The sequence below is a fragment of the Cyanistes caeruleus genome, chromosome 1 (assembly GCF_971803275.1).
Source record: "Cyanistes caeruleus chromosome 1, bCyaCae1.hap1.1, whole genome shotgun sequence".
In the NCBI taxonomy this organism is placed as follows: domain Eukaryota; kingdom Metazoa; phylum Chordata; class Aves; order Passeriformes; family Paridae; genus Cyanistes; species Cyanistes caeruleus.
Genome location: NC_141701.1, coordinates 126,931,694 through 126,954,621, shown reverse-complemented (window position 1 = coordinate 126,954,621; position 22,928 = coordinate 126,931,694). Strand labels below are relative to the sequence as shown.

The 22,928-nt window shown below is 44.1% G+C and overlaps 1 protein-coding gene across 3 annotated transcripts in view; it reads left to right on the top strand.

Annotated features, from left to right (window-relative positions):
• Positions 1 to 390: 390 nt before the first annotated feature.
• Positions 391 to 22,928, top strand: part of NXPH1 (neurexophilin 1) — a 137,369-nt gene continuing 114,831 nt past the window's right edge. Inside the window, exons 1-2 of one of the 3 annotated variants that reach the window (XM_086856000.1) lie at positions 391 to 909; positions 1,624 to 1,785. In XM_086856000.1, coding sequence (XP_086712126.1) covers positions 1,732 to 1,785 — 54 coding nt within the window. In that variant the 5' untranslated portion in view covers positions 391 to 909; positions 1,624 to 1,731. Of the gene's footprint in view, positions 910 to 1,027; positions 1,093 to 1,623; positions 1,786 to 22,928 lie in introns of those variants that run through there. The other 2 variants (XM_086856003.1, XM_086856012.1) reach the window with 2 other exon arrangements.

The following is a 22,928-nucleotide window of genomic DNA, read 5'->3' as shown; positions in this document are numbered from 1 at the left end:
GGACACACGGCAGGCAGCAGGGCAGATAGGGCAGGCAGCAGGACAGGGCAGGACACACGGCAGGCAGCAGGACACACGGCAGGCAGCAGGGACAGGGCAGGCAGCAGGACAGGGCAGGACACACGGCAGGCAGCAGGACACACGGCAGGCAGCAGGGACAGGGCAGGCAGCAGGACAGGGCAGGATACACGGCAGGCAGCAGGGCAGATAGGGCAGGCAGCAGGACAGGGCAGGCAGCAGCGCGGGCAGGGTGGGCAGGGCGGGCAGCGCAAGGCAGCTCGCGCCGCCCGGGGAGGGCTCTAATTCATCACCCCGTTCAGCGGAGAGGATGGGACGCCGCTAAACTCCCCTTCCTCCCTCCTCCCTTCCCCCCTCGCCAAGCAAGCCCCCCCCCCCCCCTCCTCCCCCCTCCGCTGCTCTTTCTCTTTCCCCAAGCAGTGAGCCTCGGACAGTGCTCGGCTCCAGCGCTTTATTTTAAGATGATCGGCCAAGGTCTTTGCAGATAGATTTTATCTGAAGTTAAATAGCAGGCGCTCGCCGCTTACTCGCCAATAAGTCATTTTTAATAGAGACAAATCGCTCTGGACGCCCCGGAGCGCCGGTGCCGCCGTTCCTGCCCGCGCCCCCCGCCGAAGACGAGCGGGCAGCCCGGGCAGCTCCCTCCTCCCGTAAGTGTCCTGCTCGGCGGATCCAGAGCGCGGCCGTGTGCGGAGAAGGGGAGGCAAGGGGGGGAGAACCTGCCAGCTGCCCCGTCGCCCTGACAGTGCCTGCGCTGGATGCACAGCGGCCGCGGGACACCTCGGCGAGGAGATGCGCAGGGGTGGTGGGCTGCGCCGCGGCACTCAGCCCCTCTAGGCTCGCCCATGGAGCGTCCCGCGGAGCCCCGTCCGCCGTCGGATCCCCCACGCCGTACGTATCCCCACCGCGGCCCCCCCGCGGCGGCGGGGCTGTCCGCGGGCCGCGGGGGCGGAGAAGGGCTGGGGCCGGGGATGGGGGTCCTCGCCCGTCGGGGCGCCCCGGGGCGCGGTCCCGGCCCGGGGCAAGGCACGGCGCGCCTTTCGGAGCGGCAGAGGGAGGTGGGCGCTTGTAAGGGTAAGCAGACCCTGCTCGGGCGTCCCGAAGGCAAAGCTCTCTGCCTCGGCTTTAAGCGCCCAGGAGCATCCGGAGCCACGATCCCAGCGTCTGCTGTCGCCTTCTCCCCAATCCGGCGCCGCTCCGCTCCCTAGCTCGCTGCCGGGGCTCCGCAGCCAAGCGGCGGGCGGCTGCCGCCCTGTCCCCGCCGAGGACACACAACAGGCAGGGCTGGCAGTGGCACCCCCGGGCCGTCCCAGCCCACAGCACGGGGCTCTCCTGCCCAGAGAAAGGACTGAGCGCCGGGTAGCGCTGCCTATAGGCGGTCTGCCGCCACCTCGGACCGTGCGATCACTTTGCTTTGACGCTGGATTAACTCAATTTTAATCGTTTTTTGTTTCCCCCACCCCCATTCACTCACCCCATCTCCTCCTTCTCTCCCGCCGTCCCCTTCCCCCCCCCCCCCCTTTCCCTACACACCTCTCTTCCCCCCTTGTGCTAAGCCTAACCTTGTCTTGTGGTCATGGGATCTATAATTTCGTTTTTGTCTAGGCTGGTGAGAGCTCTGCTTGTTCTGTAAAGTGGATGTCAGGTGGATCTATGTTCTGGAAGGAACAAAGAGGCAGCGAAAGCAGCGCGGGGGAAGTTTGAGCGGCGAGGATGCAGGCTGTGTACTGGTACGCGGTCCTTTTGCTGCAGCCCACTCTCTACCTGGTGAGTGTCCCCGGCCCCTCGCACGGCCCGGGCATGGGGAAGCTCCTCGGGGAGGAGGGCGCCAGCCTGGCGGAGAGCGAACAAACTCACGGCAACTTGTGCCCCGCAGCCAGCCCTGCCCCGTCCTCCTGGGGCCGGGCCGCGGCCGGGGAAGTGCCGGTCCCGGCCGGGAAACCTCGGCGGGGAGCGAGGAGCGGGGGCGCAGACCTGTAACTTCTCCGCGGGAAAAGGAGCGCTCCGCTTGGCCAGAGCAGGGTCGGGGTCTCCAGGGCCACGTACCCCGGTGCTACCTCCGGGACCGGGTCCCTGGGTGTCTGCGTGGGCACCAGAGCACCGCCGCGGGGGAGCCCGGCCAGGCTTTGGCATAGAGGCAACTTCCTGCCCTCTGCTTCTCCGGAGGGTGGGAGCCCTCCGGGCTGGAATCCCCCGGGTGTGCCACTACGGGCGGTGCGGCACAGGCGGGCGGGCACTTGGCGGCGAGTACCGCTAGTATTTTCCGCGAGAAGTGTCATTGACTTTCGTAGCAAATCTCCTTTAAGATTACCGCGGGAACACGAGTAAACATCGGCGTTATCTCTTTTCACACACACACAGACTTTATTCCCGCTACGATTGCAAGGAACAAAAACCAGGCAGACTGCCCTTTGCAGTCAGCATCCTATCTCGCTTGCGATGCGTTAAGCAGGCAAACGCTTGGCGGCAGCTCATCCCCGTGGCTACGGGGGAGGGAAAAGACCTTTTTCCAGAAGCGTTGCCGAGAGAAGCGCACCGGCGCCCGTGGTGGGGGTGGTGACTGCGACGGCCCGGCTCCGGCTTCTCGGGCTGGGACTCCGGCTTCTCGGGCTGGGACTCCGGCTTCTAGGGCTGCGGCCCCTCGGGCTGCGGCCCCTGGGTCTCCGGCTGCAGCCCCGCAGGCTCCGGCTCCTCAGGCTCCGGCCCCTCAGGCCCTGGCCCCTCAGGCCCCGGCCCCTCAGGCTCCGGGCGCTGCCCGCGCCGCCGCTCCCTGCGCTGTGGCGGCCGCGCCACCCGGGGGCGCTGCGGGGCAGCGCGCGCGGCCCCGCGCGGGGCAGCCAATCGGGGGCGGGGGGGGCAGGCGGGGCCGCGCGCGCTCCTCCCGCTCCCGCGCAGCGCCCGGCCCATCCCGGCCCATCCCGGCCCATCCCGGCCCATCCCGGCCCATCCCGGCACCTCCCGGCCCTTCCCGGCACCTCCCTGCCCATCCCAGCACCTCCCTGCCCTTCCCGGCACCTCCCGGCCCTTCCCGGGCCCGCCCGACGTGGCTCCCTGTTCGGGGGTCCTGCCCTCGCCGGGCGGTGCCACGTTTGCCGCGGGCGTCTCTCCTCCCTGCGAATTTTATAGCCGGGGTGGGGGTGGAGGGGTGGGGGAAAATGGGGAGAAAAGTGCGTGGCAAATAATCCATCAAAAAGCCGGAGCGAGATCGATACGTCGTGTTAAATTTTAAATGTGTTTGCTGGCAGTTAAACTGCTCTCGACTCATTACAACAACAGTGCTGGATTTATTCTAATGCGCTGCAGTCTGAACAACAAGCGCATTAATTCTCCTTTAATTGTAAACTGGGAGCATTTGAAAACCATTCAGTGTGCAAATTATGCTGATTCAATTACCGTTTAGTTACAGACTTCATTACCTGAATACTTTTTTTTTTTTTTTTTTTCCGAGGGCTTGGCATTGCAGAGTGAAGGAGACGATTTTCAAGTTTCCCTCGAAACAATGCAAAATATTATACCAAAAACGAGAAAAAAAAAAAAAAAAAAAAAAAAAAAGATCGAGAATAAAAGACAAGCTAGGGGGAGGGAATGCGCCCTTCAGCTGGTCTGTGTCTTCTGCCAAAACACTCGGGGAGCATCCAAAGGATTTCCCTAGCACAATTCTTCTTTCTAACTTGATATTTCCACATTTATGCCAATTTCCCCCTATTCTCTGTATTCCAGGAGTGACTCTGAAAGTTTGCATTAGGCCATTGCATGTTAACATACTGTTTATTAGCACCGAAGCATGAAGTTTTGATTAAAGCTTTAATGCGGCGCCACAAAGCAGCAAGGTGCAGCACTTTGTTGTGCCTATCTGTATGTGCATATTGCTCCGCGTGGACAAAAGCAGTTTCAATTAGGAATTAAATTTTCAATGCTCAGACCGTTAGGAAGGGTAAATGAAATGGCAGCACAAACAGCTTCCTATCGAGTTTGTTAAAAAAAAACAACAAATCACCTTTTTGAGAGGGGTTAATAATATAGGTGAGAGGGAAAATAGCCTGTTTCCCCTTCGCCTGAATTAGGAGGTGTTCATGGAGAGTGAACAGCTGCAGTGAGGCTGGGCTGCCTTGAAGTCACTCATTTACAGACACTGTCTGCCTTGTAATTTCTCTTCACTCAGCAAACCGCTGCTCTTTTTCTTTTTTTTTTGTTTTTTGTTCTTCCCCCCCCCCCCCCCGTTAAACCTCTTTGTAATGAAATCTTAAGGAAAAAAAAAAATAGTGCTGCTTTACTTCTCCTTTTAATAGAGCCATATGCTATCCATCCTTATTGCCTGAAATTTATAGAGATCATGGCCGATCTGAATGAGTAGAAATTTTGCTAGGGTAGAGATGGTTCACCATATTATGTTTATTGAGAAGAACATTAGTTGTGCATTGCGAGGTGTGCATTTTCTCCTTGTTTCGAGATGTGCAGTGTATTGAGAATGTTATATTTTATTTGCAGTGGTAGTGTATTTCCTTTGGCCTAAATGGGTAACTTAGTACTTATCTGGCAGAATTAGGAATTAACCTTTTAAGTCTTGCAGTTCTTTTCTTTTTCTCCTTTTGGAAAGCTGCAGAAAGTGTTCAAACACCTACAGTTGGTCTTATTTACCACGACACTTCACATCACCGCTGTTCTTTCAAAAGCATCTTAGTCTGATTCTAAGGGATGATGTTTCCTAACTAACAGTGCTGTGCTGAGCTCAAAATCGTCAGTGAAGAAGCACGTAAAGAATAAAGAAAAAAAGCAAAATAACACCCGGAGATCACAGACTCATAGAATTGAGTTCTGTTTATAAGGACGCTGGGATTTTACACCATTCCTTTAATGGCAACTTTCTCCTTGTACCTCCTGCCTAGTTGCCGGTGAACTTCCAGTCCGACACCACAGGACAATAAAAGGCCAGGCTGCTTCTTTTCATTACTTCTTTATTTTTTTCCCCCTGTGTGGAAGCAGCAAGCTGTAGAAGTGACTACAGGACGCGCGGGCTGTTAGGAAGGACGGCAAGGATCCCAAGTATTATCTCTCAGAGGGACAGATCAAGCAGGCCCTCGAAGGAGGAGGCAGATCGTTTCCGTGCCGGCAGCGGCGGAGCCGCTCCGTGCGGCGGGGCCCGGCGGGCTGTGGCCGGCAGCTGCCGGCGGCGACAGGCTCCCGTCCCGTCCCGACCCGTCCCGTCCCGTCCCGTCCCGTCCCGTCCCGTCCCGTCCCGTCCCGTCCCGACCCGTCCCGTCCCGTCCCGTCCCGCCCCGTCCCGTCCCGTCCCGTCCCGTCCCGTCCCGACCCGTCCCGTCCCGTCCCGTCCCGTCCCGTCCCGTCCTGTCCCGTCCCGTCCCGTCCCGCCCCGTCCCGTCCTGACCCCCGCCCGGGCCCTGCGCACCCCCGGCCAAGGCGGGCGCCGGGCGACAAAGCGCCCCGGGATTTCACCCCTGTCACTGTCACAGGCTCGACTCCCGCACCGTACAAGCACGGAGTGGGTACATGCACCTCTTTTACTGGGATCATCCCTGCTCGAAGGGTTATTATTTAGGTGCTCCTTAACTGGAGTAGCGAGTACGGAACTAAAATCAGTCGGAATTTTGCGTGGCACGTTGCTAGGGTAAGGATCCCTTCCCCTCTTCATCCCCCGTCCGGCTTGTCGTCTTCTCCCACCAAAGTGTTTATTCACCGGTGGGTTTGACTAGGATACGCACCGGAGCCGGGTAGCAGAGTGCTTCAACTGTGCAGAACTCAAGCAGCGCCAGAGCAAAGGGAGGGGTGGCTTTTCTCCCCGCGGTGAAGGCTGTTCCGCGGGGGGAGCTTTCCTGCGCGGCGCTTTGCCAGAGGAGTGGAACTACGGGGCTCACCTTGTTAAACAGGGCGATGGCTTTGGAAACAGCCTGCTAACCTTCCCCCCGTGCCGGGCTGGGATTTTAAGGTCTGTTTCACACCGTCACTGTAGCTTGGAGGCCTTCTGACAGCCGAGAGGAGCTTTCCTGCAAAATTGTTGCGAATAATAGAGGTTTAAAATTGTCCTCAGCGGTGGCACACTTGGTACAGTATTTGCTGAGGGGGTAAACAGGGGGTTAGCGGCTCCAGAGTTTGTGTACATTTAATTTCGCTGTGTGTCGCACTGTTTGCGGTCATTTCACCCCGGTTAATGAAAGCTGTGGTGAACGTGAGGAAATATCACGTGCCGGCGAAGATAAGTTGATTTTTTTCCTTCTTTCTCTTTAAAGATTGTTGCTGATGGTGTCCTACTTTGCCATGGAAGGGAAAAAACAAAAACAAAAAACCAACAAACAAACCCACACCTCTATAGGCAGAAAACAAAGGAGAGAGGAGGCATTGTCCTGTCGTAATCACCACCCACAGTATTTTCTCAGAGGCATTTGGTGATGAATGCATTCGGGTATTGCTTTTTTTTCCCCCAAATAAGCGTTTTCTTTCAATTTTCAAATTGACGTCGAAGGCAGGGAGGGCGGGGGAGAGCACTTGGCGAGCAGGGACAGTAGTGGCTTTTTGTGCGGGGGAGTTTACGTAGTCTTGAGATGCTCCTGCTCCCTCTTTCTAAATGAGTTTGAGAGACGCTGTAGCGGTGGTGTAATGGAGGAAAAATTACCCTTTCGGATGGTAAAACACAGGAATAACAACGGGACTGTAATCTCGTGTAGGTGAAACAAACTTACATGCGCTCTTGATTTTTTTTATTTTTTTATTTTTTTTTTTCCCCAAGCGGAGGGTAGTGTATTCTTTTCCAGGCTTCCTTGCTTCCTAACCACCAGGGACCTGTGCTAGTTTAAGAAGGGATTTCCCCGCACAGAAATTCCTTTTTCCTGATGCTTGGTACACGCTATTTTAATTTTGTACATAGTTGGAGAAAGCAATCTAGAATAGGTTTTACCTTCTGGGGAGGAACCCGAATATAATCCAATATCCCTGCCTCTCTTCGACTAGTCAAATCTTCCAAGTCGGTACAGTACCTAGAGGTATCCATTTTAACCTCTTTAATATTTCCTTACATTTCTAAACCGCCATTTTAATTAACAAAAAGCCAATTTCCTAATCGTCTTGGAAAGTGCGGTGAAGCAGGTTAAGAAACCAATTGCACAGAATAGCCAGCACTTGGAGAAAATGAATGTGTGAGTGATCCTACCCTCCCTAGGATTGGCTTCTCCCGACTGGGTTTGGGTGAAGTTTTGCTGTGATTTAGCAGATAGTTTAACACCCAGCTCGCTCTTCTTGTAAGTCAGCATTAAACCACCTCCTGGGTGCTTTGTAAATACAGCTTTAGCATTTTTTTCATGCAGCAGATTGACATGTTGACGATTCTGCTTTAAGGAATGTGACAATAAAGTGGAAAACCAAAGGCTGGCAAGCACTTCATCAAGGATAAAAAGGTTCTGCTGTAAGGATGTCACTCAATTTATTGTGAAAGTCGAATGAATTACGTTTAATGAAAGTGCTCCCCAGATGAATATTACCAGCAATTTCCTGAGTTGGCTCTGTCAGATTGATATGAGGAAATGCCAACCCATATCAAAAAAGATCTCCAATCTCAATTACTATGCAAGCTTTCGAAGAGCTCCTTTTTATTGATATGATATATATTGGCGGGTTCTCAATGCTGTGCAAACTACTCTCTATTCAGCAGGACAGCACATTTCCCATTTTATTATTTAACCCTACGTTTTTCTGGCTGTTGTATAAACTTCTACGAGTGCCCTTCTTTCCGAGGGGAAACTGCATGTCATCCTCTTTCCCTTTCCGTGACCCAGAGAGATCAAAGTTGTGTGACTGGCAGGCTGCGGGGTCGACGCTCATTGCAGGAAGTTTGTTCAGCCTGGATGGACAAAGCCGAAGGTCAAGACGAATAGCTCGGCTGAGACAATGGCATTGGATCCCCTCATTTTCAGTGTATTTCTAGGCAACAATCCAGATTCCGGTAATATTTGTTACGACTAGCAATCCCAATATTTCCGCCCTTTCTTCCTCATTCCTCTAGGGCTTCTAGGGGCAAATTAGGAATTCACTAAACCCTCGAAGGGAGAGAAAAGCTCTTATGTCACCTCATCTACATAAGAATTGACTTTTCGAGAGGCTTTTCTGTTCTATTTTAACTACTGTGACGCCGGTCGTTCCTCAAGAACACAGCTTCTTTTCCCATAATCCGCCTTGCTGGGCTTGTTTGTGATGGATTCAGTCAGATTTCTTCAGTCGCTTCCCCACACACTTTCAATTTTTTCCATCAAAGCAGAGAGACGGTATTGAAGGACAACAGGGAGGCTCTCTAAACACTGCAGCAGGACGGGGACATGGTTACTTTCACATGTGGGGCTGCACTCCATGCATGAAGCATTAATGAGGAAGCAGAAGGAGCTTGTCCTTAGCACGTATCGGGTTAGTCTGGCTTCCTGTTTTCCCGTTCGTTGCTGGATTCACGCCTGAAACTTTCTTCAGAGTACGATTATTCTACGTGTTGTTTATTTATTTATTTGTTTGTTTATTTTTTAAAAGTGTGTTTTTTCCCCCCTCTGTCGGAGATGCTGAGTGTTTGGAGCCGGGGACGGCGAGCGCAAGCGCTGCTTGAGAGCGGGCGAGCCCTGGCCATGGGGCTTGAGCGTCCGGCGGGGCGCCGGGCCGGGGCTGGCGCTGTCCCCGCGGCCTGGCCGGCAGCTCCGGGCAGCATCAGCACCCTGGAGAGCACCCGGGCCGGGGCAGCATCAGCACCCTGGAGAGCGCCCGGGCCGGGGCAGCACCGCGGACAGCGCCCGGCCCGCACCGCCCACTGCCCGCTCACAGGCGCCCCGGCCCGGGCTGGTCAAGCTTTTGGGCTGCTGCTGCTTAGACCTCATCCTCAACACGCTCTGGGTTTGGGGCTTGGCGCTCTGTGCCAGTTTTCCTGAAGGAAGAAGGAGACGGGTGGACGAGCAGAGCGATGTATTTGTTTACTCTTGGGCTTTCTCTCAATGGTGAAATGGGAGCTTTGTTTTCTGAGGAAAAGCTGGTCAGAGGGACAATACATGAGTATGGGGTGGAACGGGGGCGGTAGAATGAATCTAGGGATAGCAAAGCTGTTCTGAGATGCTCAGGTTTCTCTTATTCTATCCCAGGATCACGGTATCCTCTCCTTTTGGAGAGAGACTAGAGATGTCCAAGAGCATTGGAGTAAAAAATGAGGTCTGAGACATGGCTGACACCGAGACATGAGAAAAGGGAATTATTAATTAACAATGACACTTTTTATCCCATGGGTTGGGGCAGGAGTGTCTCTCAGACACAGCTGATGTCATTTTTGGGGTAGTGGCACTCTGAGGCATCTGTGAGGGGCAGCCAGATCTTATTGCCTTCAATTGATTGCCTGTGTCCTGGCAGACAGTGCTCAGGGCATCTCCCAGCTCTCCCCTTACTTTCACGAGGAGATAATCACAGGCAACTGCCTCCACCCCTGTAAATCCCCACTTACTATCGACAGAGCTATCCTCTAGAGCTCTGCTGCCTGAAAAGCACTTGTCAATGAAACAGTGACTTTTGGCAAGGCAGGTGTAAGTGAATGACTGATGAAGAGTCCTTCAATAAAGGAATGTGATGGGAATTGACTGGGCTGAGAGGTAAAATAACCCACAATCTCCACCAGCCTTCCAGACGAAACCATAAGCCATTTATTCCTGATCTGTATTCTCTCATGAATATCAGTAGTGATTGTGATGCTTTTGCTGGATGTGAATATTCTCCAGTCCCTTTTGATTACACCATATCCCTGTGCGTGGTGTCTCAAAACTTCATTGTCTGCTGCAGAGATACTGCTTTTATCTTCCAAATGCCACCCTCATTAATGTCAATGTCTCACCATCCAGCTAGTGACAAATGTCTCAGGGATGTTCTTCTGCCTTGCACACTGCGCTGTCTCTCCCCTTGCGTTGTCTTTTCCTCTCCAAGGAGAGATTTAGTAATGTTTTCCTCCTTGCCCCCTGCATCTTCTCAAAAATTTTGTCCACTAGTTGGCCTCCGTCCTGTCCATTCACAAGTTAGTTTTGCCAGTGTACTCTGGGTTATCACCTCTCCTGTTAATCTGTTTGATCACTTTGATAACAGGTTGACCAGTGCATGCTCTTTCCAAATCTGCAGGTTGTTGAAGGGAGAGAAATTAGGCCAAATTATTATGATATTAGTGCCCTCTTTTCCTCAAATTTCATCTTCTAACCCAGACTTAACATAAAAAACGAACAAAGAGCCTAGTTGTTTCTTTGTGTGTGTAACCTGGTTATTGTGTGCACAAGAGCACCTGTGAATGCTCTTATTTTGCTGGGCTTTTGAAAACTGATAAGTCAAATACGCCTGTGTTATTTCTTTTTATATTTACCTAAAATTTGGTGATAGGTCTGCAGCAGACTTGTTTTAGAAGCATAGCTGACAGTCAAAATTATACTAGGAAACAAATGGTCTAATAACCTTAGTTCTTGAAAAGGCATAGAATTAAATTATAATATATACTATATATAAATATATAAATTATTAATCTTACAGTAATATATGATACATTGGAATTATATTTATTTATTTAGAAAGAAAAGTAGAGTCACTTAAGTCTAACCTGTACAGTATCCTCAGCTGAAAAATAAAAGATGCTACTTACCTTCCTAGTTGGAACATGCTTTGAAATAACAGAAGTACCATTTCCAATGATTAGTGACCGGTGTGTTTTATGATCCTCTTTCCCCTTCCCCTGCCCTATGTCAGCCTTGCATTATGTGTGAGTTAACTTTCAGCTAGCACAATATTTCCTGCACTTGTTTTAAAGGTGCATGTGAGCTGCCAGGTAAAAGTAAAAATAGAAAAGGAGAAACATTCTGGCCATGTATTGAGAACACTATGATAAAACAAAGACTCCTATTCCCTGATCCTGTTGTGTAATACAAGACAGGATTCCATATAAATCAATGGTTTGTTTACTTGTGTGAGGAGGACAGATTCTGTTTATGTTGAAGATTAAGTAGACCATTTCTATTTCTGAGAATTGCTTGCCACTATTCAGATACCACTTCAAATTGAAAGTGTAATTGGCAGCTCTTAAAAAATTTTAGCTAATGGAATTTCTGTTATGGGTAGTTCAGACCACCTGTGCCATAATATTTATCTGCACAGTCATTTTTATAAGCTCTTCTTGATTGAACTTTAGAAAAACAGTCCTTCTGCTTGGCTATTTTGTCAAGAAATGTTGTCATAGGCCTTGGGGTATATAAAACTGTTTATGTAAAATAAATGGACTTCTTTTTATATTTACAGTCTCATCCATAGAATTTGAGGCCTTGCAAAAGAGGAGATAAAATAAGAATTATGTTAAAACTGTGTCCTCATGCTTATTGCACTGTTAATAACAGTATTGTAAAATATTGGTGTGCTTAAAATCAGAATGTTAGTTTTTAATTTGACTCTAATTTAGAGTAATTTTTGCTGTCACTGCAACTACTCTGCATTACATAGGGAAACTTTTCTTAACGTTTATGTGGGGAATGCTTTGCACCTTGAGAAGATTTTGTAAGAAATATTGATAGGTAAAACATGACAATAATACTGTAGCTCTGTAGAGGACAGTTGCTGAGTGAACTCAGCAATTGCTGAGATCTTTAAGGATCAGGAAGATAAGAAAGACAACAGAGACATAAAGGATGTGCATAATAAATAGCACATGAAAAGATAGGCTCCATCCTGCTGCCTTCATCTGCAATGGATTTTACTTGACAAATGTCCACTTTTTATATTCCTGCTTGTTTCTTCTCCCTTCCACAAACCATCACATTTGCTTAGCTGACTTGCTTGTAGCAGGTGGCAGTGTAGTACGTGTTGCAAGCTGTTGTTGAGAGTAGTTCATGGATACCTTCAGTGGGATCATGTCTGTGAGTGGTCACTTGGAGTGGGTAAAAAATGACATTATCTGGTCCTTGACAAGACTGTGGTGTGTGTGAATCATCATCTATATCTTTAGGTTCTGTCTGTGCTGATTCAGTGGGACCTCTTGCTGTGTATCTCCTTTGTGAGCAGCTTTGCTCTCTCTGCTAGCACAAGTCGTTGCTATAAGGTACCATCCCACAGAATTATAAATATACTGGAATATAGCCTGTGTTTGCATCTTAAATGCACTCAATATTTGCTAGCTGGAGCAGACTGTTTGTGAGTCTTGGAAAAGTTATTGTGTGGATTAGCAGATTGTAATGATATGGTTCAGTCTTCCAGTGTAATGCAACCTAAATGAATATGGAAATGTATGACTAAGTACATTAGAGGAGGTGCTGTTTTTGTTCTACACAATTTATAGAATATTCTGAAATTGTGGTGTTGTAGCAGACACTTCAGAGTGAAGGCCAACAGCTTGCAACTACTTTTTAGAAACAAAACACAATCTCAGCTGAAGTCAGGACACTTGCTTATATATATTTTAGTGTTTTACTGAGCTAGGAGAAAGTGAATGCAGTATGGGTTTTGCATTTCTTTCTCTGGGATATAAAACTTCTTTCATGGAGGAAAAGATAACACATCCATGTCTTCAAAATTATTACAGAGTAATGTTTTTGCCAAAAAACTGCTGAATTTACCTCTAGATTACTTAGAATTATTACAGTATTTTTCTATAACCAAGTATTACACTTTTTTTTTTTTCTATCCCTTATCCTAAGAAATGTTGTCTTTATTATTATTGGATAATAATAAAATAAATGATCAAAAATTCTATAATTATGGGATTATAATTATTTTTGGATTAATTTTGAATTTTTTGAGTCACGATTTGTGACTCATTCTGACAACTTCTCCAGCTTCTGAAGAAATAGTCTACAAAAATACCTTTATCTATAAAATTAAACTAAAGTTAGGATTTTCAAATAGATAATTAATGTGTCTTTTTTTTTTCTTCCTGTAAATGTGTTTTTCTAGCATTCAGACAGCATCCTTACTACTGTCTAGAATTACAAAGACATGCGTATGGTGGCATATCTCAGAAAGTCACGTGTGGCCAGTTTGCAGAACTATATTTGAGGTCTAAAGTTGAAGTCTAACTGCAGTATTGATGTACATTTTTTGCAGACCACTGCAGATTCTTTTATTTTTTTTTTCTTTCAGAAGAAAAATGTACTGGAATAATGACCATGTAAAGCAAAAAAATGTAGCCTAATTTATTCTTCCACAAGAAACTTGCATGTTGATTCAAGACCATTCAGGCTCACGAGAGCTTTGCCATTGATTTCTTTGGCTGTAAAATGGGGGTTTTAGCTTGAAAAATATTTCCATTTTTATAGGGTGGTTGAGAATGATATTTCATTACATTTTAGCTTGATTTTCTTTGTAAGAACCGGCTACTGATAGCTAACACAGGAAAGAAGGAGTAAACATTTTAAATGAATGTGAAAGAATATGTATGTATGGTTATGTGGTATTCACAGCCTCTGGTCTGAGCAACTTAGTCTTCTGTAAAGTCAAAAAGAGCTGAGCAAGCTCTATACACTTTAATTTCTAGCATTGTTTCTGTCATTGTTCTATTCTTTAGTAAATTTACCCAGAAGAATGTCATCTCCTGTCTTTGGCCTGCCATGAGATCCTTCCTGTAGATCAGAGTCCTTTTGTTTGCTGGCAGAATGGCTCCATGGCTGCAGTGCTCCTTCACCTAGAGTAATGACTGCATGGTTTGTCCCTAAACTTTGATGTTTTACTTTATCCAAGCAGCACAGTGTTAGTCATCTATGCCTGGCACAAAAGCAAACCTGTGCTGCCAGCTGCTACAGGTGGATGATTTGCTTTAGCTCAACAGGTGGAGCTGTGACTTCGTTAGCCTCTTGATTCAGGCTAAAATTCATCTCCGGTCAGGTCCCTGACTCAATTTTGCTCAGCTATTTTACACTCTCTAAATTTGTACCTACATTTCTACTGCTGATGGGAAGTTTTTAACCTCTTGACCTATAAAACATTTTGAATAATGAGAGCCATATATGCTTATGAATTCATCAAGAACATTTGTTAATTTGTGGGAATGTGGTGGTTCTAGGGTGCTTCTATGAGAGGGTTTTTTTCTTTACCTCAGCTTAATGTAATTAATGAAGAAATTAGATGGAATCCGAGATGGTATTTCCACTTATTCCTCTTTGAGCAAGGTCCACCTTGCATGATGTATTTTTTGTGGCCTGTCTTTTTGTTAGGTTCTCAAAGACTGTAGAGATGTTTGGAATAATTCTGTCTTTAGTGTGTTTAGTTCCAATGGAGTTATACTAATAACTTCTATAAAAACAGCAAACTCATTGCTCATACATGCTAAAATTCTCATTTCATAGACTACTTACAACTCCTATAGGCTCTTTATTGCCTTGATTTAGCTGGAGCTGATCAATTGGTGGTTGGAATGAAGGATCTTTCAGTGTTGGGAAAATATGTCACGGAACAACAAGGGAGTGGCTTGAAATAAGTTGGGATAATAACGTGAGGATCCACCTACAAAAGTTCTTGCTTCTCCAAAGATTTCAATTTTCTATATTCTCATCTTTTTTAATTAATTTTTCAACATACCCCTATGTAAACTTATTTTGTCTGATGAATGTTTAGAGATAGATTGTTTTCCTATGGATTTGTACATCCCTTGGTAAGCTGGTGCTTCAAGTATGATACTAGATGTTCACTATTCATGTCAGAAGCATTCCTGATACTGCACATACAGTGGCAAAGTCAATTAGGGGAACAAAGAGAACATTAACTGAAGATTTCAAGTCACAGCATCTCCAGCAAAGAAATAACTATTGTGATCAGATGAAGTAAAGAGCTTCCAAACAAACTCCAGACAAAAATATGCTGAAAACTTTCACTGAATGCTTATGAATAAAATAAGCAGAAATCAAAATGGGAGAGGCTTTTTAATGAACAGAAGTATAGGGTAAATTAATCAAATAAATTGTTTGCTCTTAATAATGTGACCAGTTACAGTAAGATTCCAATAAATATGCCCAGTGGGGATGGAAAATCCACACAGCTGAAATTACATTGATGAATTTAGCCTAGTTTCCAATGCCTTCTGAGCATGTATTTAGGAAGCAAAAGCTGTCATAAAGATAGCCTGACAGAAAATGGACTCAACTTTATTTATTTATTTATTCTTTAAATTTAAATACTTCTCTTTGACAGTGGAAGTAATTTCAAGTTTCTTAAGGATGTTAAATGTATCACTGCTTAGGTAGAAAATTCTTAGTAGAAATATCAGCATTAAAGTGGCCTCTACTTTTGCTAGAAGACTCATTGGGAATGTTAGGGAATGCATGTTATTACCTCTCATGCCTGAAGAAACAGGAGGTAAGTCTTTAATGGAATACCGCTGGTTCTAAAATATGAATGAGTCACTGTAGTTGCATAGAAATAAGTACAGTAATCAAAAGGCAATCCCAGCAGAAATCCCTTCTTATAAATCAGAACAGAATCTCAAAAAACCCAAAATCTGAATAAAGATTCATTCTGTCCCAATTGCTTAGCTTTGATGTCTATTTTTACAAGACTCTATCTCTGAGCCTGGACCTCTATTTCATTCTTGACTACTTAAGAATTGTTTACATCTTGCACTGTTGGTGTCTGAGTCAATGTTACCCACAAACCTGAAACTCTGAGTTCAGTCGCAGGCGTGGTTCAAGGCTGAACTCCTCACCTAGGGATTTATTATTTTTTCTCATACAATTTTACTGCCACTGAACACAGGAAAAAAACCCTCTCAAACTTCCAACCAAATGACTGTGCAGAAAGTTACTCTTATATGCAATAATTTTTTTTCATCTCATGTATCACAACTTCTAGCTTTAATTGTTTAACTGCTTTATATTACTCCATAATTAATTCACATCAGCCATGCACTCAAGCTCTGTCTCATGACAATCTGAATATATTCTTTGGATGTTTTTCAGTGTGCATGTCCTCACTGAACAGTACCTTTTCCATGGTTGGTATAAGTCAGACCTGAGCATCCCAGGCTCATCTGTCAGCTGCATTCACACTTTCAAGCATCCTATTAGCCAGTTGTAAGAAACTACCAACATATATCATCAAAGCTTTGCTCCCAAATAAATGACTGCAGCTCACCTTCAGCTATCACAACAGAATTAGTGTCAGCTGCAATAGTTACACTTCTGAGGTTATTGAACTTAAATGCTACCACTTCAGCCTAAAATACCATAACTTCTCTAGCATTCATTCTGTTGACTTACATAAGCACATGAAAACAAAAAACCAAACCTACCAACAAACAAACAAAACCAGACTAAGAAACCCCCCCCAAAACCCCCAAACAAACAAACAAACAAAACCTAAAAAAGGGAGTGATGGCCATCAGGAAGCAGTTCTAGCTGGGTGTGTAACACCCTAGACTTACAAAAGATTTGATAGGTCACAGGACTGTTCCACTCTCATTTTCTCTGTCTCTTGTTCACATTTTTCTCATCAGCCCAGTGACTGAAGCTTCTGTTAGGGATTGAAGAGATTCAGTTTCTTTACTTCTTCAGGAAATGTGAATCCAAACCTTGCAATTTGAGGTAATTGCTTTAACCACTGCCTGCTGGAATAATCTGTGGCATTTTCTTGATTTTTCTTGTTCATTTTATTCTGCTTGGTTTAATACAGTCAGGGACTGCTTTAATCTGAAACAGGATCTCATTGTAGGTAAACTCTGAGACATTTGTGTAATTAAATCTGTCTCTCTTGCTCTTTGGCCTTATGCATCTGAGTTCACTCATAATGGAAGCACTTCAGATTTTGAGAGCCCTATACCAGAAAAACCTGGATTTTATTATCATGTGTAAAAAATTCTTGAACCAGAAAGCTGAAAATTTGTTACCTTGCCAGTTCTATTCATTGGACATACTTGCAACAGCAAAATAAGGTACCTAATTCTAGGAGCATTTATGCTTCAGAAATGTCAAAAAGTGTTTAAATTACTTCTTTTTCTTTCTCTGGTTTCTTAGTTTGGACAGTTTAGTAGCTTTTGTGAATTATGCTTTCAGGAAACATTTCCCAACAGAAATACGTGGGCAGCTAATTCCAGGTTATGGACTTTAACATGTCCCTCAGACAAAGAGAGTAAGCCTTTCACTGTAGTAATTACAGGCACATTCTGGATCAAGCCTGAAGGATCTTCCAAGCTTGCTAACAGGAAGCATAAGCAGTCCTGATTAAAATCTGAACTGAACTGCTGAACTTCCATTATCTTCACAGCTACATGCAAGTCTAGTCTTGTCTTACATTTTAAGAAACTCGGTTGGTCTGCCATAGCACAGCAACTAATTAGTAACTAATCACTTCTAGAAAGACATTTATGTGCCCAAGATCCAGAAAGTTCTATTTTTTTTTTCCTGAAGAGCAATACTCATGGTTAGAGGAGGATACATATTGTTAGCTTGCAACAAGTTAACAATTTGCAGGCCACTACCCTCACTCCCTATCCATTTTCAAGCTTATAATTTCCTTTGTTTGATGATTTGTATCTATCATCCATGCATAAAAACCTGTAACAAATTACTGGATTGTAAGGTCTCTTTATGTCTAGCTGCTTTTTCTTTCTCAGTGCACCTGCAGGAACTGTCAGGAAAGGATAGGAGGACTTGGCTCCAGCATCTTATTTCTTGCTGTAGGATATATAGAGCAAGGATTGAAGGGGTTTTCTTGCTTGGTGCAACTAGCTTTATGGGCTGAAGAAAGCAAACTCTGTTTTCCAGAACTGAAACATGTATAGGTCATTGTGGAAAAACAGCCCTGAGTGTTAAAACATGTAAAGAATACTAATGATTTTTAGCTGTAGAAGCTGAGGTGATTCTGGGAAGTAGTTAAGTCTTGATATTGAAAACCTCCAACAAACTAGCCTGTCTTTGAATGGGCATTCCAGGAATCATAAAAATTATATGCCTGACAAAAAGGCCATTTTAAAGGCTTTTCCTTCTCCAGATATGCAACATTAGGACTTCTCAAAGAAAAACTTTTTTTTTTTTCTTTTTCTTTTTTATTTTCCATAGCCAAGGATACTTCCCTATAGTCTTGTTCTCTAAACCATTTTGCGTTAATCTTTCCACAAAGACTAAAGAAATACTCAGGTAGATACCTTGCAGGGAAAAAAATTGCTCCAATTAGTTTGAGTTCAGCAAACTTATAAGCAACTGAAAAAAAGGGTTTTATTATATGAAGTTTCAGGCAGCCTTAATCATAGCCATTGCTACCAGAAGCATCTATAGTTTATAAACATATGTATCCTCCTAGGTGTTCTGTTTGACAGTACTTTGCAATATGGTGTTATTCTGTGAATAACTGTTGCCCTTTTTAAAATGTTGTTATTTGGAGTAGCTCCATGGTTAAACAGAATGGTTGGAAGAATGAAGTTATTGTTGATATTTATAATTTCTTTATTACATGAAGTTTCAGGCCCACTGTATGGTGCCAACAAACAAGACTTTTAGTAATAACTTTTTTCATCATGAGGTTCTCAGAAGGTGCAGAGGGAATGCTGTGATATAATGGATATATTTTTAAATATATATTTTTAAAAAAAAATTGAAAGTGACAGGCACATTTGGTATACATAGGAAAAATATGCTGTTCTTTAAGTGTCTTGAAACAGAGATTGTATCCACTTACTTAACCCTAAAGACTCTGTTCTAAAAGTATAGATAATATAGTGCTACTGGCCCAGGAGGATGTGATTTATTTCGTTTTGAATATGGCTTTTTCAACCTGCCATGTCTTTATGGGTAGATCTTTTTATCTGTACAGATGAAACTAGCTCATTATAGCAGCTCAATTAATGATCTGTTTGTGCTGAACAGTTATGGGACAAAGAAACAGTCCCTCATTATTTCTTATTTCTCCATCTTAAAATTAGGAGGTTTGATTGGCAAACAAAAACAGATCACCAGTACTACAAGGTCTGGGTGAAACTTACTGGTAGCAGGATTATGAAAGTTTTTCTTAATTTCAGACTATATGTGACCTTGGGGGATCTCAGTTACATCTTGGGACAAAAAAATTAATGTTTAATTTTGTAGTGGTACATCTTTCACCTTTATATGGATTTAAAAATGTGAACAGAATTGCTTTCTGTCAATGGGCTATGTGAAGGTTGCAGTCATACTCTCCACAAGAATTCAAAGTGCCATTTGACCCATCATTGGTTCAGTAGATAACAATGCATTCCATTCCCTTCCAGTAATCTAATTTGTAAGTACTTTATAGCCCACTTTATAGCACTTTATATATATACAACATTTTATGCCTAGTTGCTAAAAAGTAAGAAATAAACCTTTAAGAACTTAATTGCAGATTTATTTACAGAATGTCTGTGTATCAAATGAGAAGATTTTAGAGTGCCAGGACATCTTGTATTGCAGTCTTGTAACAAGACTGAATGTTATAAAAGATAGTTGGAATTCAGAGGATAGCAAAGGAGTTCAAGGGCTCTCTGATAGATTTACTTTAAACTTTTATGTGCTTATCTCACACAATTGTCTCAGATCATCTTTGTGGCAGGTTTGGCATAAACTGCACTCTTCTAAAATTGAAAACAAATAAAAGCTATTGTCCATGCTATTTAGAGGTGGGGATGGATAAAAACACAGTTTTAATTTAGTGGGATTTTTCTAATTTTGACAATGCAATATCTGGGATAAGTGTGAAGTTTGCCACAATGCAGATTACCCAAGTGCCCACAGACTTCTCTCTGCATATCTGGAACGTTTCTTGGCCAGAGCTTCAGCTGGTATCGAGTCCGGATGGTTCCCCTGGTCTGGCCATATGTGACTATGCATACCTTCTGTTGTTGCTTCCTCTCTTGGCTAGGAGACAATTGTTCTGAAAGTGTGTAAACTGTTAAGCTTTGAAACAGAAACAAACCCTTAAATGCTTAATGCTGGCGTGAGACTTTCCTACAGGCAGATAATTCTGCATTTGCTTAGTAAAAACAATAGATTTTTTTCTCCAGAATGTGAACAGTATTTTTTTTCTTAATTATTTATGTGCTGCATTATTTAGAGCTTTATTAGAAACACCTGATATTTGCCATAGGTAGGATCAGGACATTAGATTAAGTGAACTGATTTGGCCATAACTTCATTCTTGTATCCTGTGGAAGACACTGAATAGACTACCATAAGATTATCTCAACTGATTTGAGAGGAAAAACTGGAAAAACTAACAACTATTAGACTCTACAAACACTACAGCAACAGAATTTGAACACACTTCCCAGACTCCCCCTAGATATCCATGGGTCTCTAAAGAGATCTGACTTGCAGTAATAAGCAAAGATACTGTAGATTAAATTTTTACAAATATATTCTTCTATTTCTGTGGTGGGATCTCATATGGGTTCTGACGTTAGGAACAGGAGTTGTCCCAATGGCTGGTACTGGGGAACTCCATACCTTTCAGGAAGTAGATGTCTGCAAAGAGTTATTGTAGAAAACATACTTGGGGCTCTTTCTTTAAACATAACTGCATAGCCAGATGCAGACAATTTAGGTGCTTGGCAAGGCTGTTTTTTGAGCTACAGGAGCAGGATGTATCCTTAATCCTGAACATATGCAGCTCAGTCAGGAAATCAAAGTGTTTGAGCAAAGAAAGAGCATCTTTCTCTTAGGCAAACTGTTAGCATGGGTGTGTAGCTGTGCACAAACGTAATTGTCTTCATCCTGCAAACTACTCACGTGCTGGCAAAGAAAATCTCTCTGTCTGACCATACAGATGCATGGTTGAATTCTGTCCTGAGCCTCAGCATAAATGAGCAAAATGAAGATTACAATTGAGGCACAGGAGTAAAGATCTATCTTCCAGAAATTGCCTTGTTCTTCCTCCTGTTGACTACTTAACCTTAGCTTACAAAGGTACTTCTAGGCTAAATAAAGGATATGAGGTCAGTGTTTATTTGTAATATTCACAGCAAAACTCAGCTTGAAGTGAAAGCAAGCCTGGGAGTCTAAAGGAAATGGTTCTTTTGTTTATTAACCAAGAGGGAATATTTTTCAGAATGGATATGTTTAAAAGAAGTCTTCTGTTAAGCTCAATGAGATCTAAGAATATGTACTGACTATAACCAAGGTAACTACATGTTCTGGAGAAGTAAAGCTTGAGGGTTTTATGTTGATTTATTTTTCCTTTTACCTTTTTATGCCATCTATTTTGAGGAAAAGTACAAGCAGGAGAGAGCCCTAGGGGTTATAAAATGTACTCTCAATATATTATAAAAAGCAGCAAATATGTGAAGAAAAGTATAATATTTGCCTATAATATTTGCTAGGTGTAATCTGATCTAAAGCCCATCAATGAAATAACTGGACATTTTTCCACACTACCTCTAGGCAGCTTTAACAAAGTTTTCCACAAAAAAGATTTCTTAGCTTTGTAAAAAGTACAAAACCCCCTACAAAGAAACACTTCAGCTCTCTTCCCTGCCAAAAAAAAAAAAAAAAACCCAAAACAACAAACCCCAAGGAACCTCATAACAAAGATAAATCAGAAGTACAGAGGAGTGAAAGGTGGTACCTATCAGGCTAGTTTTAGATGTTTATCTCCAAGCAGCTGCATCACTTGTCTGGCTGACTGACCACGAGGACACTGGTGTGGAAGTTGGAGGTGCAGAGAAGCTCCCTGCAAGTCACTCTAACCACACACACTCACCAGCAACAGCAATGCTGGGTACTCGGTGGGACATCACACCACAGCTATAGTGTCTCCATGGGAGGCCACTGTCCTCTCTGTCATAAACAAGGACATTCATATATAACCAAGAACAATTCACCAGTTCAGAACAATTAATGGTATAATAACTCAACACATTTAATCTTTAATTGAAGTTGCAGACCTTATGAAATAATAAAACTGGGAGGCAGAAATAGTATAAAATATATCGATTTGTCAGTAATTGATTAAAAAAAAAATCAAAAAACACCCCATGAATCCTGCTCTCATTATGCCATCTCAGATTGATGTTTTGGGATATTATGTGCTTTTGCAACTAACTCATCTGTAATAAAAGGATATGAACAGAGAAATATGACTCAGAAAAGGATTTAAAAGCACCAAACAAATCCAATACCTCAAAAATCTATTCATAGCTCATTGTCAATGAGAGTAGCCTTGCAGAAGAATGGTAAACAATCTCTTTTCTTGGTATTAGCAGAGCTGTGCAACAATCTTTAGAATCTAAAATGTTTTGCTGTGTTTGACCTAAGGTGAATATCTGGGCTGAGCTCCCTGCAAGTTTTTACATATTACTTATGTACTTTCCATATTATTTTGAAGATAATAGCAAACAAACCAAAGGATATTTGCACTTGTCCATTGTATTCTTGCAAATAAATCCCGGCAGAGTTTTAGTGTCAGTAAATTTTTTACTACTATGATGGAAGGGGAATTACTTGATGTCAGTTTTTTTCTAATATGGAAACTCTGTTAGTGCCAGTCAAAAGAAACAATAAAACATATTCTAAACTCTGAATATACAACACAGGTTGCAGTGAGACTCTTCACATATATAAACATTTGCTTCCATCCTCTGCTGAATAGAGGCATATCACAGTATCTTAGAATATGCTGAGTTGGAAGGGACCCACAAGGATCATCAAGTCCAACTCCTGTCCCTACACAGGACCATTCTCAAGAGTCACACCAAGTGCCCAAGAGCATGGTTCAAATGCTTCTTGAACTCTGTCAGGCTTCATGCTGTGGCCACTTCCCTGGTGAGCCTGTTCCAGTGCCCAACCACCCTCTGTGTGGAAACTCTTTACCGAATATCCAACCTAAACCTCCCCCGATTAAGCTTCAGGCCACTCCCTGTCACTGGGAAGTTGTACCTGCAATGAGGTCTCCCTTCAGTCTCCTCTTCTCCAGGCTGAACAGACCAAGTGACCTCA